We start from the raw sequence: 15455 nt of genomic DNA, 5'->3' as shown, positions 1-15455 counted from the left end.
CATGACAGTTGACCTTTTAAAACTTCTTGAGGGTTTTGGTGTGTGTGTTATTTGTTGTTGTTTTTTTCCCCCCTACTTGCTTGTCTTCCAGTGGCCTCTGGAAACTGTTGATGCTGTTAAATAGCTGCCATTACTTACCGACAGCGAGCTGCTCATACTTGGCTTCTTTCATTATACGTGCTACTTCTGTCTTTGTCTCCAGGTGAGACATCTCCCTAAGGATCTTACAGGCTGCCAGAGCTGAAGCTACACCCTCCTGACCCTGTAAAATTGAAAGGTGTTACCAGTCTGAAATTCTCAACTGGGGACGCTTCACTAATGAATAACAAATTCATGCCCGTCTTCCCTTGGAAGAACCTTCCCTAAAATACAGACTTGAAAGTTTAAACTGTCTGCAGAAATTACAGTTTTGATCATATTTGAGAGTCAAAAACCATGCGTTAGTAGTTCTTGTGCCTTATGAAGCTGGTGACACCTGGGTATGTTTGACCTTAGGGGGCCTGATTTGGGGTAGCAGTTGAGGACCTAGAGGAGAAGAGTGGGTTATGGAAATAGAACAAAACACTCTTATACTGTTCAGTTTCCTAGAACATGGCTGTGCTGAGACCCTGCATAAGGACATATGTGAAAGGAGGGAGCACAGCTGGTAGAGGCACAACAGTAACACACAGCAGAGAAATGTGCTTTCTGGTAACAGGGCTCCACAAACACAAGGCCCTCCAAGGCGCAGATGTGTCTGCATGCACATGCTCACTGGCTGAAGAGCTGTGCTGCAGTTTATCTCCCTTCACATGACCCCTCTGGGCCAGATGCAGCTAGCTGGATGCTTGCAGATGGAGCTGTGTCTGGCCTCTGGAGCAGGAGGGGGAAGAAACAGAAACTGTGGCACTGCAGATGTATGAGATGGCCTCAGCTGTGGAAGGGTGCAAAACAGGAGTCAATTATGCCAGTTCAAAGCTCAGTCCCTGGGACTGTGATGCTGTTGTTCCCTACATATCCAGCAAATAAGCTGAAGATGCTCAATCGCACTGTCATCCTGCTAAAGTGCAAAAAATTGACCTGTTATAGAAGGAACAAAATCTGAGACTGACTGGTGAGTCATCAGCAGCAAGGAAGACAAGGGTCAGCTCTGCAGCTGAAGTTAATCAGCAGTTTCAGGCTGTGCTGATTTACACCTGCTGCTGTTCTGTTCTACCTCTCTGTCAGGTCCCCTGGCCCTTGCTGGCATGAGACACGCTGAGATGAAAGGTGCTATAAATGTGCATCCAGTATTTCAGAAGCAAACCTATCTATCATCTGAGCTTCAAGGCTGAGCAAAAAACCACCTCATGTACATGAAATATGACAATACCTCACCTGAAGGAGCTATAGCTCGATGCTTACCATAGCCCAGAAATAGTTTGCCATCTTGTGCCGATTTTGAAGTACTGCCCATACAAACAAATCCCTCCAAGGATTTTTACTTTTCTGGTTCATGTCCAAGGGCCCAGGTAATTGCCTTGTATTTGTTTTATCCTGAAATACATTTTTCAGAAATTAAAACCTGCTTTGCAATTCCATTCCATGCAAATGACATGATCTAAGCAGCCCCTGGCCTTGCCAGCCACTTCATAGTCTTTTGATTTTTATTTTTTTTCTTTCTCCTGTGGGTCTGAGGTAATTAGTTCATTCTGTACTGAATCAAAGGACCCTTGTGTCCCTGGTATAACTCAATATGTGTGAGAATGTTCTGGATGAAACCATGACTCCACTGAAGTCGATGGCAAAGCTCTTATTGACTTTATTAAGGCCAGGGTTTCACCGCTGGTGTGTAATATCATACAAGACAGACCTGTGATTAACTAATCTGAGCTGGCCAAGGTTATATCAGATTCTGCTCAACTGCCACAGAGGATGTGGTTTCAGAGAAAAGGGAACAAAAAGCATTTTATTTAAACAGGAATAAGTCACACCAAGGCCCTGTACATGACAAGAATAGAGCATGTCAGTGCTCTCTTTCTAGTCTTTCCTTTGAGAAACCTCTTCCTCATGCAGGGAGTATTTTAAGCAGAACGGTGCTTATTCCTTTAGTGCTTGATTTAAAAAAAAAAAACACAAAAACTCTCCAGAGAAAGTATGGCAACTTATGTCAAGTCCTGAACTTAAAGTATATTTTAAAATTGTCTGTATATCTATTGCGTTAATTAGAAGCAGCCAGAGCGGCGTGTGTTTTTTTTCTAAAACGAGTTTATGCAAGGATATTTTTGAAATCACTTGAACTATGGGGTTCTGTTCAAATTTATATTATTGGTTTGGTTCCCCCCCTCCTTTTTTTTTTTTTTGGTCTGTATTGAGCCATTTAATATACTAAATTGCATTGAAATCTAGAACAGAATTTAGTAGGAGCACACTGGTATCCCACTACAGTGATGCTCTTAGTATTGCCAATGTTATTGGGATTGGGCTGCCAGTCACAACCATGGAAAGAAGCTTTTAAGAAGGTGGGGAACAAAAACTGTTAGGCAGTGTGCTCTTGTATCTGACTTGGGTCTTATTTGCATCAGTTGGTTTTAGGTCAGTTACTGCCAAATTCTGCAAAGGTGAGATTGCAGTGGAGAACTTTTATTTCTGTAAGGTGTTACCCCAAATTATCTATTCTTGTGCACAGGGAAAACCTGCCTAGATTCAAACTTGGATAGTTTTTTGTACTACTGATTAATTCAGCAAAGCTTTATTAAAGCAAAAATGATTGGAGTTATGTCTCAAATGACAATTTATCTTGGAGTTTAAAAAGTTCTGAGATTAAACTAGAACTTTGCAAATAACAAAAGTTTTAATTGCTATATTACTCTAGAACTCTGATCTTTACCAAGTTTCCCTGTACTTCTCTGGAAATCAACTTGGATGCATGATTTCAAGTGCTTTGCAAGAACTTTGGTATTTCTGAGTTTCATTCAAAATGAAAAAAAATCTATTGCAAAAATGCAGACATTCCACAGTGGTACTATGCTATCATGCTATCCTTTTTCAAGTATTACTTCAAACAACTGTTCTCATTTCTTGCTGTGTTATGTCACTCAATAATAAGATTATAATGACCTAAAGGCAACCATCATGCACTGCACATTATTGAATATTAGGTCTGCTTCTATATAGTATAAATCCATGAATAGTTTTGCTTACAGAGGTTACCGTTTTCAAGGCTTAACTTAAAAAACAGCGTGAGTGCAGACCTGGGACTGAAAATTTTAACTCTAGTTCAAGGTACAGTAAAACCCTGCATGGCAGAGGGGGAGAAAGAGGAATTGCAAACTGTTTATCTTAGAAATTCCTTTCTTTTACTCTTTAATTTTGAAATCTAAAAAACTAGACCATTTTTAGCTGTAAGATTAATGAGCTAATAAAAAAAAAAGAGGGAAACCAAAGTTTTCTTCCATTTCCTTCCTTGTCCCATCCCCGAAGCCAAGGAATGGCCAAAACTTTTCAAATTCTAAATTGCAGAGGATCAGATTTATGGTGGAAAGTTGTAACTCACAGATCTCTTCTTGCCTCCGTGTCTGAGATCTTGATAGAAACCTTTGCATGCATCATGGAGAAAATCCTTGAGAACTCTAGAAACTTCACTGAGAGTGAAGAGTGGGTAGGACTCCTGCTGCTGCTGACCTGTGAGCCCTGCCAAGGTCACTTTGCTTTCCTCATGTTTCTTCAGTAGAAGTTTGTAGAGGAGACACTTCTGAGAAATGGAACAGTAGAGTCTCTGCAGACGACTGTATGTCAGGAATTCGGATATGTTGGCCCCATTGTCAATAAATAACTTTACAAATTCTGGTTTGTCATTGATCAGAGCATCCATCATCACTTCCTCCAGGTCACAGGACTAGATTGATTGAAGGAGGAGGAATGGGGGAAAAGAAGGAAGAAAAATTGTGGGTTTAGAGATATTCATGGATGAATAAGGGAAGGAGGTAAAATTTACTGTTAGGAGATGTACATTTTGCCTTACAACAGGTCAGCTGTGGGTATGATGAGAAAGAGGGATAGAACTACGTAGAAAATGTCTATGTAAACATTAATATTAAAACACTAGCACAACTAGCATGCTGTAGGAGTTGTGGTGATGTTCAGGTACCCACTGCACTGGGTATTTACGTAGCAGTTAGAAACAGTGGTTTGCATGCTTAAAGGTCTGTACAGAAAGGGGTGTGGGGGTAAGGGTTCTTGCCCCCAAAGGCTTAAGAAAAAGAACTTGAACACTAAATTATTCACCTGTCTTCCCCCATTATCATCTGGGGAGCAGGACGGGAACCAGAAAGACATCTTAAGCAAGGATGTTATGGCTGCCTAATCTCTTAGTGAGGAATGCAGGTAGTGCTGAAAACTGAGACCTTTTTTTGGCAGGATGTTTGTGTCCCACACCCATTGGATTACACGCCGATTGGCCTCTAAGGCAATAAAACCTTGTACCTTCCATTCCACATCACCATTGAATATTTCACTTTTAGCTATGTCCACTCTGTTCCAGGCCACTGCCAACTTCAGTTCATCCAAATATTCCTGGGCCTCCTGACTGTGACTTTTACAGGCTGGAACAAATAAGAAAGACAAATTCAGTACTTTACACTAGTTACATTTAATTCAATATAGTATTGGTAATTTGATTGGCAAAATGAGCTCTTCAGTTATCACGGATTTGTGGGTCACTAAACCAGGAACCCTTCACAGGTGTTTTTTCTCCTAATTTAAGAAATATTAATCTAAAACCTCATATTTTTTGAATATTTTAGTGGCTAAATTCTCTTAAAACATCAAATTAAATTAGTATTTTAAGAAAGACCCTGATCTGCAGAAATTGGGGAGGGTGAGGCTATTGTTTTTGTCTTGTTTTAATTAGCACATGAGGAATAGAATGTCTTTTTCCCCCAAGGCTAAAATTAGGCTAGTCTAACACAAATTGAAAGGGCTGGCAGAGCAAGTAATGTATTTCAGAAGAGACAGTGAAGGTTTTTTATAGAAAAACTTGGTTGTACTTGGTTGTTTCTGGAACTAAGGTAGTTCAAGTCTGCTTGTGTTTTCTGTTGTGTGTGTTGTTTTTTTTTGTTAATGGCTTGTAAATTGAATAACTGTTACAGTATATTTCAGTTCTTCTACTGCCTCTACTACTAAGAGAAGCAAGCAGTGAAATAAAGGACTAATTAAAATAATACTATACAATAAATAGCATGAGAGTAAAAAGCAAACACTAGTTTAATGCTAGGTTCAAGAGCTAAGGTAACTGCCAGTTACTTTGTCAATAAGCAAGCAGAACAACTCTTCATTAGAAATGAAATCTTATCCAATAGCCAACTGAACTTGCTCTGGACAAGAATAAAATATATTTATGGCACAGTGAGGTCAAATAACAAAGTACTACAATTATTGTTCTTACCTTTTACTAAAGCTTTTAAAATGACTGTGTCTAGTTCTGAATCGTCTTGCTCAAAGTTGTGCAGAGTTAGAAGATGTTGGTGTGAAATAATGTTCTGAATCTATTGGGAGTTGAAACAGAAATCATTTAACCCACTGTCTAAACACTAATGTCTAAGAGCCCAGCGTAGACCACATGTACAGCATTTCCCGGAGAACTTGCATTCTAAATGCAAAGCATTTAGTATTTAGTATTTAGCATTAGAGGTTTGGCAAGAAGATGAAAATTATTAGCTTTCCATATAAATAGGTCCTGAGGCAAGGAGGGAGTTGTCCTTTCCAGCATTGCATAGCATGATAGGAGGAACAGAAAAAAGCATTTAAAAGCATGGTCTCTAAAGCTTCTTTGAGTAAAAGTCATAGAATCTGACACATACAGTATTCTCCTTCTGACTCTCTGAGTTTTGTTTCTCATAGTGCAGCTGCACCAGGGCTTTCTGAGCATCTGGCAATCTTGCTTCTTGATGCCCTCCATCTCCTTTTCTTAGTGATCTGACGAAGTTCTCCCTAACGGAATTAGCATGTGGAATTTCAAAGCTAAGAATTACAGTGAGAACTGCAAAGAATATGTAGTGGGTGAGGTTGTGTGGGCTTCATTTGTGTCAGAGGCATACAGTGTTCTTCAATCTTCACATGAAGACAATGTCAAAGTATTTTTTTTGTTTCTTAAACGTTTATCCATAATATCTTGAGGCACACTCACCGGCCTTAAACCAAAGAGTAAAGAAAATCTATGGATCTCTTTTGTCTTTCTTTTTTAAGAATACATATAACCAACAATAGATAGGATAACTTCTAAACACCCTTTGTTCTTGTTAATTGATTCATGCATGCCCACAATTAGGTTTTCCACTTAACAGCTGTAGATCATGAATTAGGTTTCTTCTGTCACAGCTGCACAAGCTCCACAGCTGTGGAGGATAAATAATGCTTCATGTCCTCCAGAAGGACTCAGGGATTCTTGGGTGCTGGCTGTTACTTGAGGAAATAACTGAGAAAGAACAGAGCCCTTGGTGTTCAGCTGAATCACTAGGACAAAGTAGCTTGTATGATCAACTGACCCCTTGATTTTAGTGTTAGAGAGGTATATGGCATTAGCAACAGAGCAATGGAGTATCCAAAACTTTTGGGGAGTGCATTTTCAATCTGCACTGAATGGACTACTGAAGCTAGGAACGATACGAGAGAGCTTGTGAACATGATGCATGTAATTATCGAATGTTTCATGCAGTTATCAAACATGAGCTCACTGTTGCTGTCCACTGGAGAATGTCCTTCCACAAGAAACTTTCTGCAGGGAATTTCTCCTTAAATTGCTTTTCAACAGCTTCTGGCACGATAAGCTGTGGCTCATTCATGAATGCAGCTAAGATGTCAGCTGTACCTCCAGACCCTGCTAAGATAAGCCAGGGAGCAGAATTTTCCAAACCGATGCAAATCCTCTGTAGTTTAAAAAGTACATTTTTAGAATTCATACACGCAATAAAATGTTATGCAAAGAAGAAAGATTCCTTGCAAACTAGGAATAAATATGTACCTAAATCAGATTCATTCTGGAGTCAGTCCAGACTCCTCTAGACTCTTGAGATTTTTTTTTTTGACTTTGTAGCAGATTGTCCATGTTATAAGTCCCTGATTATAGTGCTTTCCATGACACGTTCTGAGTAGCTAACCATCCGGATTTGGACAGGCAATGCATAAAACCTCTTTGTCCATGACTGGTTGTCTGTTTTTTGTTTTTCCCCTCTCCTCTCCCTAATCCTTCCCTACAGCTGTTTGTAGTTCAGCATGGTCAAGTGCAAGAGGAGTGCTATACAGGAATTCTCAGAAGGCTTTTCTGGCTGCTAAACCTAGCTATACATTCTGAAAACTGTATCTCTTTAAAGGTACAGTAGGGTATTTGTCTTCAGCTGAGAGTATTATCAAAAAAAAAAAAAAGCCATGCTGACATTGACTGCTACAAAGTACTAAAATAAAATATCAGAAAAAGTAAAATAGATATTATAGAGTATCTCCTAGTCAACAGGTTCTGGAAGTTGTGGAAGTGCTCAGAAAAATTCATAACTGATCCTTCACTGAACAGGATATGGGAACGTTAGCAGGCAACTCTCCAGTCTTCTATCATACAAGGTATTTTTGCTCAGGGGAAGTAGGACACTATAATTTGAAAGTGGAATATCTAGAAAACCTGGTCTTGTGTTTCCTTGGAGCTCTGTGACAGTTCTCTCTCTTGCTGAATAATTAATCCTTTTGTATGTCATTTCAAGTAATAGCACAGTATTTCTACTCTACTAAATTTGAAGCTGACTTCTGAGGTTTTGTTCTGGTTTTGAATTTTTTCTTTGCACTGTACTAGCTGGCAGTAGAAGCCTTAATGATCTGCTGGCACCTTTTCAAAATGAAATATTTCTTCCAAACAAATATGGTCAATTTTAACATTAACAGAATTTAGTTCTTAACTGGCGTATAGATCTAAATTTTGACTTTATGTAAAGTGCCAATACATGTATTTGTCATCCAACCATTTTCCAGTAATTTAGTATTTAGCACCATTTTTTTTTTCTTAAATTACAAACAGCTTCTTACCTCAAGTGTGCCTGGTCCTCCATTTACCAGTAAGCAAAGCACAGGAATCTCAATGCTACCTGTTCCTGTGAAATACATGGTTTAAAGAAGAAAACAATAAAGAGTTAACAGCTATCACAAGAGCTATTGCTTTTCTGCTGTTCCCTTTAAAGTACTTCTATTATGTCCTGTTTCAGTACCTACCAAAACTTGAAACTGCAGGCAACTGCAGAAGCAAGTGGCAAAGGAAGAAAATAACACTATGGCCCAGCAGACAGGGCCCTAGTCTAGGATTCAGGACCAAGGCACATTTGCCATAAACGTTCGCGTGATCCCTGGCAAGTAGTTCAGTTTCTTCACACCACTGTATGCCTCAGCTGCAAAATATGGATATTGGCACTTCTGTACATCACAGCACTGTTGACTTAAGGTGTTTGTTTACCATATACTCTTTATCACTCTGATTAAACAGCCTAAAATATCATTCAGTACAGTCTAATGTGGTCACTATCAATAATCTTTTATTTTTAGAGTAGTGCTATATTTAAAAGAAATGCCTTTGTAACTTCTTCTATGGCTGCAGGGGAAGAAATGATGAAGGCATCCCTGTTCATCCATTCTCCCACAGGTATCCACTTATTTCTAAATGGCTTATACTGTAAACACCGAACTCAGAATTCTGAAGATGACTATAGATTGGCCTAGGAGAGCTCTATCAGAACAGCAGCATCATGAGATTAATGCCTCTTATAGTTGGAAGATAAAAAGGTATTTGATTCAAATAGTTTTTTGATGTTTCCCTTTGTAGGTCTTCCAGTCTCTACTATTTGTTGCATCTATTGTGGGATGACTACAAAGATAAGGTAGAACTGAGCAGTAGTTTAGCCATGATTGGCAGGTAACTTCATTTGTTTTAGTGAATGGCATAGTATTGCCATACCTCTTTAAGGTGCTATTCTAGTTTGAAAAGTGACCCGTATGACTACAGAATCCTTGGGAAACATTTGTGGTTTTGAATCTTCTCCATTTAGCATAGATTTAGATGAAATTTACCCTTCTGTGTGTGGTGGTGGGGAATTCTGATGTGATATTGGGGAAGGTGGGAAGTCCTTAATTGCAAAGAATATTCAAAATACAAAAAAATTCCTTTGTATGATTTGTAGATATTTTAATAGGGAAATTCTGCATGACCTTATTAAAGTGTTAGTTCAGAAAGGTTAAATGGGTTTGCTGAACTTAAATGAACGGTATTCATTTTCTTTATAGCAGATCTCATTGAACTCAGTATGTTCCAGTGAAATGTTTGTCAAATGAATCAGCATTTTTGGACAGAAAATTGTTCCACTGAGATTTGTTTGACCATATTGGTTTGCAAGAAGAAAGGGACTATTTTCCGATTGTCAGCACTGCAACCTCTGCCTACCATTACAGTCCGCCTGTGGTCTTTCCCAACTGAGTCACAAGATAAGCATTCTTTGGGTGCATTCATGCTCTCAGGTATATCTGTGCAACCATACTCTGGGCTATGTGATTGAATACTCCAATGATGCATGAAAATGTGAATAATTGAGCTCTTTCTCCTCTGTTTTAGCTGTGCTAGCACTGCAGGTATTACAGAAACAAAGGAAAGGTGAAAGTAGTTGTATTAAGACTACAACTGAATTATTTCCACAAATTGCAACAGGAGGCCTGCCCAATGCTCAGTTCTCATTATAAACAAAGCTCACGTTGGTTTAGAGGGATGTTAGATGCTATGCTGTTTACCCAGGATAAAATCTTATCCTGAAACAAATATGGCTTAAAATTTTTCAAAATGCTTTGGCAAGTCTTTTCTCCCAGAGTGGGAGCAATTCAAGACTCTGTGTGAGAGGGGATAAAAGTATACAACAATGAACATCCATCTCTTAGAGCCACTGGCTAGGGCACTTAAACCAGGATTTATTTTCCATCTGTTGTGTTTTGAGGCAATATGAGAGATGCTTTGAAGGTCAGCTTTGAGCTATGTTTAAGGAGATGCGATAAATGTCAGGATTTTTGGTTCAAAGAGCAGCTTTTTCAACTTAAGTCAGCTTAGTTCTGTCTCTTACACAATGACAACTGTGTTTACTTGATCTTGTTACCATCTATGTAGATGGTAAAGTGAGAACTGGAGTTGCCTTTGATAAGGCCAGGGACCCACGTGTATCCATGTAATGTTGCTATTATTCAAGCTATAGGCTGTTTGTATAGTCTACTTACCACCATACCCAGTGCGCTGTTCTGAAATGTGCTTTTCCAAGGTGAGTCGTAGTTCAGTCGTTCTGTCTGGATCCTCTGGTGTTACATGATCCACCAAAATAAAATGGGAATGGTTGTGGTCCAGTGAATACAGTGGGCCTTGGACGTTATCATCTGATTGGTAATGTACAAGGCTTTCATCCTAGAGATAGGAGAGATGTGAGCATTTTCTGCAAAGCACAGTCTGCATTTCTATGTACTTCATCTCCATTTTTCATGTTGTCTGTGCCATAACAGAGAGCACCACTTTTCATACACTTGAATAGCCTCTATGAAAAGGAAGGAGAAAGGAGTATTTGTTCCTTCTGAAAGGTGCTAGATATGATAGCCTGAAAGCTGACGTCCCTGAAGTACCCCTCTCAGGCTCTGCAAAATATACTGACATTCGTAATCATCTCTAGAAAACAGGCATTTGTGCAGAGGTGCTGAAAGTGCTTGTACAAATGTTTGGGGCCATGAGACTAGATAACTGTGAATGAAGCCTTAATGTCTCAGAGGTCTAAAATCTGGTGGCACAAACAAGGGCAAACCTGTTCATTTCAGTAACATTTTCACCATGCTCAGACCAGTAGATAAGTCAGCCTGCTGACTATATCGATATTGATTTAAACACAGCTTAATTGACACGGTTATGTGAGGTCTCATGGTTATTCTTAATGTGGAAGCTGCATTCTAAAAATGTGACAGAGAACACAGGTACATATAGGGCTTCTTTCCCTCTCAGCAGCTCTGGGAAGAGTAGAAATGTCAGAGGCTGTTCCAGGGGGGAAAAAAAGCAGTAAATTTGCATGTCCTTTACAGCTAGTGCCACAAGTTTCTCTTGCCTCCCTCCTGTTCCTGTCTCGTTAGGGAAAGTTATCTTGAAGCAGTTACTTGCCTTCATGTTTTGTTTAGAGGGAGGATGTGCCTATGTTCTGCTACTGTGTAACATTAAGCCTACTTGCCAGAGAGATTTGGCCTTAGATTGGGACCCCGAGACACAACAATCAACTGAAAAAAACCTCTCAGGGATTTTCCTATTTATTCACTGAAAATGTGGAAGCAATTGTTTAATGCATGCCAGTAACACAAATGATGGAAGGACCCACTGATATCAAGGCTTGTTTTTCACCTCGCTAGTGTGAATTTTTAGCTCTATTTTATACAACAAGCTATTTGTGTTAGTGTCAACTATAAGAAGAACCGTGTTTAGATCAATATCCCTGTCTATAGCTCTTTTTTGTCCTAAAGTTTCTAAGATCTAGAGTGTTCTTGTGTAGAAGCAGTGCCAGAAGTCAGAGGGTCAAGAGCGCTCTCCACCTACTCTTTGACAAAGAATTTGGGCTTTAGTCAAGAGGGAGAAAATCTAATGCAATAAAAAGAACGGTGCACTTGCTTTGTAGCTACTGTTTGGGAAAGATCCAGGTGTGTTTTGATCACTTGGACTTGGAGGGAGGTGAAGCAAATAGTTTGCTCTTGCCAAAGGAACTTTCATAAACAAAATTCCCCGATGAGATTCTTCCCTCTGAGCCACACAAATAGGTTAAAGTCTTCCAGCTGGAGAGTGTATCTGACAGAGCACATAGATACCTGTCCTTGGCAAAAGGTATGGAAAAGAGAGAAAACCAATGACAATAAAATGCAAATACAGTCTGGCAGTCTCCCTGCTGATAGCTGGTACTTGCCAGCTTATCTGAGAGAAGAACTAGGTGCAAGTTCAAAGGGCTGTGTTTGTTACTTGCTTCTCAGCTTCTGTAGGGAAGTAAAATAAGGACCTTACTGAACACAGAAATTGTCATTGTCACTACACACCTATTTTACTGTTATAATAGTCTGCTTAGGACAGACAGTGCAGTGACAAGAATGTCATTAATTCCATTTTCCACCTCCAAGTCAATTCAGCATCAACTTGGCATTTGCAACAACTCTTGATTTTTTTTTTTAGTGTGTATTTGTTTTAGTGTTGTTTTGTGTGTACTTTTTTTTTTTTCCTCACAAACTTCAATTGCTTTGATCTGAATTGTGAAGTCTCCAGAACTCTCACCAACTAAACAAAATCTTGTATGGCTAGCACTTTTGGTCTGGCATGTAGAGAAGGTTTTGTGTATTAGACGCCAGTTCAGTGACTGTTCAGGAGAACTGCAAATAATTACGGCTCGGTTTCATACTAGGATATACAGTTTTTACAGTATTTCTGAAATAGCTTGGAATTCTGCGGTAGATGAACAAGGAGAAAAAAAGCTTTTAAAGGCATCCTATGATGTGTGTTGTTCCTCAGGTTCACCCTTTTACCAGCTACTGAGCGAATGTCCAATACTGCCACCTGCTGGATATTTGCAGATTTGCTGCCAAGTTTAATGCACAGGGCATGGAATCAGTGGGGTCTAACGATTCTTCCTGCTCTTTGCTAATGTCTTTCCCTAAAACACCCTTTGAACCCCACTTTTGTTTTTAAGACAGCTCGATGTTTTGCTGCCTACTACTTCCAAACTTTGTAAACGTGAAGCTCACTTCTGAACAATCCTGTCTCACAAGTAGAATAAAGGGAAAAATACCTTTGCGTTCTCCAGAATTTCTCTGTGCTGAATTTTTCCGAGGGAAGTTATTCCTATGGCAATCACTCTTACTTTGGATGAAGCACTAGCCAGTGCATGATCTCGGACTGCTTGCACTAAATGCCTTGTTATTCCAACACGTAAAGCACTGGTAAAAATCCAGGCATCTGAAATTATTTTAATTGTTAGACAATTTCTTTGTAATTGAACAAGTTTCTGTGTCAAATAACATCATGTGAAGTACTAGATTTAAGGTTTGTTTACATAATCGGATAAGCTGCAGACAGATTTTGATAGACTGTAAATTTTAGAATTAAGACATACACAGAATGTAAGGCTTTAACAAGGAAAATAGAAAATTATGTGCCCAAGCAAATGTGCTTTACATATCCTGCCATCTTTACTCTAATGTAAATATGCTCATCTAGAGTGCTGCTTCCAGACTGGAGTCACTTACTGTCTAAATATGATCAGCAACATCACTACACGAGGCAGGTCTGCATGAGGAAGGGGCAAAGGGATGGAGAGGAGGAAGTTGTTGGCTTGAAATGAGGATCAGATAGGGAGAGGTAACTGTGCAGTTGCTTGGCTCTTCTGGTAGCAAAAGAGGTTGGGCATATCCTGCCTAATCAGGTCTTTTTCTTCCTCTTATTTTCATGTGTTGGAGAGTGATTTTTTTTCATGAGAGTAGGATTTAGGACAGTATTATTATGATAAGAAACAATTTGGAGACCCCTAATTAAACAGCTAATCAAGCATTTTTTAAAATGTATCATAAAAGACCTGGAGATCTTAAAGTTGTCCAGTCTTAAGTATGGAAGGCAGTTGGAGATTTAAAAAAAAAAAAAAAAAAAAACAAAAACAAACAAACAAAAAAATTGTCCAGTACCAAACTATTTTAAAAGTTTTGATGCTTGGTTATTTCATTACAAAAAGCAAAACTGTTAAAATCTTATCTGAACCAGTGAAGCTACACCACGAGCTTGCTGTGAAATGCTTACAGATATTTTCACTTCATTTTGCAGCTGTTTTCACAAAGATACGAGAAAATATATCATCATAAATATTAGCCACTTCTCTTCAGATTTTCATTTTTTTGTTTAGTTTTGTTTTTAAATGCATTTCCCTACTCTTGTAATTTATGTGAACAGCCAGGGAGAAGGTGAGCTGACTTATTTTCTGCTGTGTTAGACATTTGTGTTAAGCATTAGGAAGGCCCTTTTGTTTAAACTTGAGTCTAAATTTTAAGTCTTTTGTTTCACTAACAAAGTCTGTTAAACTCTTACATTTGCAGAAAACAAATCTTCAAAAAATATAAACAATTGCAACAGGACTTTGACTGGTAACTCAAAAGTAAGAATGGAGAGAACAAGAATTATTTTTGACCAAATTAAGCTATGTTAAGAGTTGTTTTGTTACAACTTAAAAGTTGGACAACATATTTGGTCCTCTCTCTTCAATCTTTCTATTGTCATCTTTGAGAGAATAACCTCAGGTAATTTTACACTTAAGGAATGATTGCCTGGAGTAATTTGGTTTGAAATAGCTTATTTTTGCTATCTGTAATACAATAACTTATTATAATAACATATATAAATAAAAGCTATTTAAATGCAAGTTGTAGGCTGCATTCAGTAAAGCCTTGAACATCTAAAACAATCATGCAAATGGGACCGTTGATGCTAAAAGATCATTAGGTGTGAGAATATAGGAATATAAATTTCTCCTTTAATGCCTAAAGCACTAACCTGTGCTTTGAGCTGCTTTTATGAGTCCTTTTTTTAAGGTGTCCCGTAGCCAAGGCTTCATCTGGAAATTTTCTTCTTCTCCTACTAAAGAGACGACCAAATTGGGAGCAGGTAGCTTCCATTTGTTGAGCATAACTTCGAATATAATTCCAGGATGAATAGTACACGGGACCTTAATAAACTTCAATAAACAAAAAATAATAATAATAGCACAGTAGGATACAGTATTTTTCATGGTGAATGCAAAGGTAAATGTATCAAAAATTAAATGTTTATCAGTACTCCTTGATTATTTGGGAACAAATTATGTGAGCGAGACCTGACAGGAGAACTAAGTAAACTAAGTACCAGGATTAATTTAGCAGGCTTCTGTAAAATTGTCATCTCATTAATCAGGTCAGTTCCATGGGTTCTGCTTTAAAGACTGATATAACATTCTCTCCTTTAATGTTGCTGCTCTTCTTTAACTGCCCTCAGTTCCTCAGCAGTTTAGCAAAGCCAAGAAATCTCTTTAGGCATTACTTGTTTCTGCACTAGCTGAAGTATTTGCCTGACTTCATGTAGGCAGCCCATTTCTTGCTGTGATCTTTTAGATTCTTATTGTGCTACCTCTTGCTATCTATTGCTTCTTCCTGTTCTACATATATTAGCGGAACAGGAGGAGAGAAATTTGAGAGCCTTAAAATACCTCAACAGTATGTTTTAAAAGCTGAAATCCATAGTGATTGATTACTTGGCAGAAAGTGGTTAAAACAGGGAAATGATGCAAAATGAAGGAAGCTGGGCACGAGATTTTATTTTTAAAGGGAAAAGGTGTGAGCAACTGTACCTGTAGCAGGTCTGTGCGAGTCAAGGGATTGAGTTCTCTTTGTTAATAGGTCTCATTTTA

General features: G+C 38.6%; 2 protein-coding genes across 2 annotated transcripts in view; one reads left to right on the top strand and one right to left on the bottom strand.

Annotated features, from left to right (window-relative positions):
* The window catches only part of KCNQ1 (potassium voltage-gated channel subfamily Q member 1), a 408236-nt gene that overhangs the window by 23757 nt on the left and 369024 nt on the right, over positions 1 to 15455 (top strand). The window lies entirely within an intron of this gene.
* The window catches only part of TRPM5 (transient receptor potential cation channel subfamily M member 5), a 38058-nt gene that overhangs the window by 21851 nt on the left and 752 nt on the right, over positions 1 to 15455 (bottom strand). The window contains exons 2-11 of the mRNA XM_013191636.3: positions 14567 to 14747; positions 12819 to 12985; positions 10246 to 10426; positions 8029 to 8093; positions 6693 to 6884; positions 5405 to 5504; positions 4444 to 4562; positions 3515 to 3856; positions 1384 to 1515; positions 139 to 262 (exon numbers count right to left, since the gene is read on the bottom strand). Coding sequence (XP_013047090.2) covers positions 139 to 262; positions 1384 to 1515; positions 3515 to 3856; positions 4444 to 4562; positions 5405 to 5504; positions 6693 to 6884; positions 8029 to 8093; positions 10246 to 10426; positions 12819 to 12985; positions 14567 to 14747 — 1603 coding nt within the window. The remainder of the gene's footprint in view (positions 1 to 138; positions 263 to 1383; positions 1516 to 3514; positions 3857 to 4443; positions 4563 to 5404; positions 5505 to 6692; positions 6885 to 8028; positions 8094 to 10245; positions 10427 to 12818; positions 12986 to 14566; positions 14748 to 15455) is intronic.

The sequence above is a fragment of the Anser cygnoides genome, chromosome 5, assembly GCF_040182565.1.
Source record: "Anser cygnoides isolate HZ-2024a breed goose chromosome 5, Taihu_goose_T2T_genome, whole genome shotgun sequence".
Classification (NCBI taxonomy): domain Eukaryota; kingdom Metazoa; phylum Chordata; class Aves; order Anseriformes; family Anatidae; genus Anser; species Anser cygnoides.
The sequence above is the reverse complement of the archived record's forward strand: the minus strand, read 5'-3'. Positions and strand labels throughout refer to the sequence as shown.